At 34.9% G+C, this 4,682-nt stretch overlaps 1 protein-coding gene across 1 annotated transcript in view; it reads left to right on the plus strand.

Moving 5' to 3' along the window:
- The first annotated feature begins 955 nt into the window (after nt 1-955).
- Nucleotides 956-4,682, plus strand: part of LOC112524582 (cinnamoyl-CoA reductase 2-like) — an 8,137-nt gene continuing 4,410 nt past the window's right edge. The window contains exons 1-4 of the mRNA XM_025134469.1: nt 956-1,140; nt 3,201-3,370; nt 3,451-3,636; nt 4,283-4,445. Of these exons, the coding sequence (XP_024990237.1) occupies nt 1,020-1,140; nt 3,201-3,370; nt 3,451-3,636; nt 4,283-4,445 (640 nt within the window). The 5' untranslated portion in view covers nt 956-1,019. The remainder of the gene's footprint in view (nt 1,141-3,200; nt 3,371-3,450; nt 3,637-4,282; nt 4,446-4,682) is intronic.

The raw sequence follows: 4,682 nt of genomic DNA on the forward strand, positions 1-4,682 counted from the left end.
GGAAATTGGCCAAAATAATCATTCCTATTAATTGGTCTCCTGATCATTCATCTCCTTCATTTACCTAAATGTTCTACCTATATAAGTCTCGTCTCCCCACTTACGGAACTAGTTAAAAGACAAAAAAAATCAAATTCCACCTAGGTTAGCAGGTAGGGGTGCTCAAAAACCCGACCAACCCGATCAACCCAACCCAACCCAATGCGAAATAACCCAACCCGAAGCGACCCGTTGTCTAATCGAGTTGTAAAATTATCAAACTGTAGGTATTGGGTTAATATTGGGTTACTATTTTTTGAACCCAACCCAACCCGATATCCTTTTATTTCTTGGATTTAATATGATTGTTGAATTTTTATTAATATATACATTAAACAATTAACTATCATATATGCTTTTCATATACACATATTTTCAATCTATTCATATTTCTATATAAATCATTCAATAACTGTGAACATATATATGTAAATTGAGAAAATTAACTGAATGTGATATACGTAAGAAATATGAATAAGTTGTATCAAATGGTTAATGATGAAAAGAAATTATGAGTAGAGAAATAACGTATTCAAGGTTAGAAGAATATTTTAATATACCAAAGTATCAATCCGACCAACCAGACTAACCCGACGAATTCGTACGAGTTGGGTTGGGTTGGGTTAATATTTTTTCAAACCGCAAGTATTGGGTTGGGTTATTTAAATGTCTTCAACCCAACCTATGAGCACCCTCTTAGCATGTGGTACTGTTACAATTGCAAACCTGGATTGAATCTGATTTTTCTGTCTTTTAGCTAAGTCCACGCAAGTGAAGGAGGTGAAATTTGTATAGATACATTTGGATATATCTGGAAGAGAAATGACTATTTTGGTTATTTCCCTGTAATCAAATACTTTAGACGGTTAAGTACGGTTTATGAAAGATCAAGGACCGAAGTTAAACGTACCACCCATAGGCCATAGTTAACTCCCCTGCAAGTCAACGAAACTCTCTCTCACACACACAGAGGGATTTTAATGGCGGCAGAGAAGGGAAGAGTTGTGTGTGTAACAGGTGCAGGAGGGTTTATAGGATCCTGGTTAGTGAAGTTTCTGCTCTCTAAGAACTACACCGTTCATGGCACCGTCAGAAACCCTCGTAATTTTCTTCCTCAAGTAACCTATCATTTTTTGTTATTCTTTGTACGATTATACAAATTGTTGGGCGATTTTACGTTGCGGGTTTACGTATTGTTTTCACGGTTTAATTGCTCGATTTCTTTGAATTGCATGTTTTATTGGGAAATTGTGATTATGTTTTAAATACGTGTTCCCTAAATCATTTGATATCGAGTTACCTGCACTTTTAAATACCAAAAGAGAGTAATCAGTATCCATTGTTGTAGAAATCAAACTCAAAATTTTACTTTATCTTGATGGAACTCCGGCCACTTGATCATGGGGTTTGGTGGCACTTGTTTGTTGTTTTTTTTCTTTTTTCAGAAAGTTGACAATCCGTATCAATTTGTAGCACACAAATCTAACCCTTTTGCTTAAACTGAAGAACTATTGATTTTTGTTTCTAGTTTGGGATTTTGTAGCCCTTTAGGTGAAAATGAATGCCCAATTTTGGTAAGATTATACATATTCCCTTTGTTTATGAGAAGGGTACTCTGATTCTTGATGTCTAGGGCACTCATGTTCAAATTCTATTGATATGTACCGCTCAACCATTCTGAAATAAATGAAATGTTTGATCAAACACATATTGTTCGAACTACCTCTGAATAATAATAAACAAATGAAGTTAATTCGCTTTTTGTAGGATTGCTAGTGGGCACAAATGGTGATTTTGGATTAAAACTTGGCTAAAAACTAAATGTTGCATTTATAACAAGATATCATTAAAGAGGGTTTTGTTAAATTGTTTTAGGATGTAGGAGTACAAATTTCTTCGAAGATATAATAGCTGCAAAGTGCTTCTCGATTTTCACTTTTAAGTAGTCATGTCTGTCTATGTATTTCAAACCAAAGGGGGATCATCATCTAATAAATTGAATTTGTGCATAAGTCTACTTCCAACAATCCGGATCCCTTAAAATGTGCTTCCAAACTGTTGTATGTGCAATAGGTTTTTTGTTTGGAACTAAACTGGTGTATAAAAAAGAAGAGCTACCTTGGTGCCAAGACTCCTCTACTTTTCAAAAGTTGGGAAGTAACTGTATGCAACTTTTCCTTTGCTTTGCAAAGAACCCTTTTTTGTTTTAGTAACTTGAAGGAGTCACGAGGAGAATGATTACCAATTGCTCCAAGGCTTTCCCCTTGATACTAAGTTATTCCGTCTTCAAATTTCAATTTTTATCAGGATCAATGATATAGTCTCGATGGATGCTATTCTAGTTCATGAGCCATACAATGGATTGTTGCCCTTATGTCTTTTATTGGTTTCACTTTCCATCAATTATATTGTGATAAAAGGCTTGTTATTTATTTGGTTGTATATATGCCTTCGTATCTTTTTGTTTTGGTATCAATATTTTATGGCCTCATAAGGTTTTCACTAATCTTCCATTCTAATTGTTTTCCGTTTCTAAGGTGGAATTGATCATTTTGATGTTGCTGCTTCAGAATGTATTATTCTTCATGTTGTCTTTAGAGTTGTAGGCATTTCTTTCATGCGTATGACTAAATACCGTTCTTTTTAGATGTTTAACGTATCTCTTCATTTTCTATTTTATTGGAAGATCCAGCATATGAAGCAACCCATTATTTTGTTAGTTTCTCGGTTCATAGCTATGCTCTGGCCATGGAGATATTGATACAAACGATTAGCAGCATATAAGAATGTGAATTTCAAATATCCGTAACAAATTCTTTTGAACGACTGACTTAAGTGTGATTATTTAGAACCTAAAACCTTATATCAAAACAAAAATATTGATGAAGTGCGCAGGACAAGTAAAAGGGAACACCTTGAAAAATGCATCTGTATAGTTCTTGTTCTTCATCAATCTGCTTTATCTGAATATGGCAATGATAAAATATCAATCTTACTTTGGCCTGTGAGAATGCTTTTAAGGCTTCAGGATGGTCCGAAATAAGGACCACCAAGCAATAGGCATTCTATGATATAAACAATTAGGATCAAAGACTGATTAAAAAACTGTAAGAAGGATTTAGCTTTTTGGCTTTTAAGTTATTCTAACCCATTTCCTTCAGTGGATGAGAAAAACGCTCATTTGAAGAGCCTAGAGAAAGCATCCGAGAACCTGAAGCTCTTCAAGGCAGACCTTCTCGACTACGAGTCTATTAGGGCAGCCATTGCAGGATGCGATGGTGTGTTCCATACTGCAAGTCCAGTTCCACCAAGTTCTGTACCAAACCCCGAGGCAAGATTGGTTGTCATATGATTGTACTTTTACAATTTGGCTAATCACGTTTGGAAGCTATATAATTACTCACACTGCAGGTAGAACTGATTGAGCCTGCTGTTAAAGGTACTCTCAACGTACTTAAGGCATGTTGTGAAGTAAATGTCAAGAAAGTCTTGTATGTGTCTTCTGTAGCTGCTATTGCGGTCATACCTAATAGACCCAAGGATCGACCGTTGGATGAGACTTTTTGGTCTGACAAAGATTTATGCAGATCCAATAATGTAATCAGCTGAAATATTCTTAAATGTAGCCTTATAATGTGACTTTTTGCGAACATTATGTTCTCTTGAATATGTTAGAATGTACTAAATTTTGCAAGGAGAGATTTTGGACAAAAAGTGCCACGTGCAACAGTTTGTTCACATTTACTTTCCAAATATGTCCAAAATTGCTGGTGCTTGCAAACTATTATGTTTTTCTTCCCATTTTCACAATAAGTGTGGGTTCAAATGAGAACCGTAAATATTTTGAGAACCGGGAACCAACTATTCCGTTTATTTATTCATGATGAATAATCCTGAATGATGAAAATTATAAACGTTCAATGTGGCAGTAGATATTTATGAAGAAATTTATTCATAATGAAAATACATCATATTCATGATAAAATGGTACGATATCATGAATAATGAAAATCCATGATATTCATGATGAATAATACTCGTGATAATATTGTGGTTATTCCTCATGAAAAATACATGAAAATAGTTGGTTCCCCAGTTCTCAAAAGTCAAAAGATTTACAGTTCTCATTTGAACCAACCCTTTTCACAATAACGGTGGATGGTTCGCAACAAAAAGCCAAGTATAATGGTTTAGAAGTCGATCTCTCCATGATTTTCATGTCTCATTCAACTGTGTTATGCAGGATTGGTATTGTCTTTCTAAAACACAAGCAGAAAGTGAGGCATGGGAATTCTCAAAAAGAAACGGTATTGATCTTCTGTCCGTGTGCCCAACTCTTGTTACGGGACCAATGCTGCAGCAGACAATGAATGCTAGTAGCTTGGCTATTCTTAAGCTTCTTAAAGGTCGGTTGTTTTATCATCATGCCCATATGCTATATTTTTGTAACACCCCATACTCCACATTTGCATAAAACACATATTTCATTACATAGAAACATGGATTACAACAAAAGGTCCCACTAGTACATGGATTGCTATATGTACAAAATCTACATATAAAAATTCCAAAACTAATCCTGTACTACTACATGAATTACAACATGTATCTTCAAAAGCAGGAAACAGATTAGGAAAATAATC

The sequence above is a fragment of the Cynara cardunculus genome (assembly GCF_001531365.2).
Source record: "Cynara cardunculus var. scolymus isolate 2C chromosome LG 13, CcrdV1, whole genome shotgun sequence".
Lineage (NCBI taxonomy): Eukaryota > Viridiplantae > Streptophyta > Magnoliopsida > Asterales > Asteraceae > Cynara > Cynara cardunculus.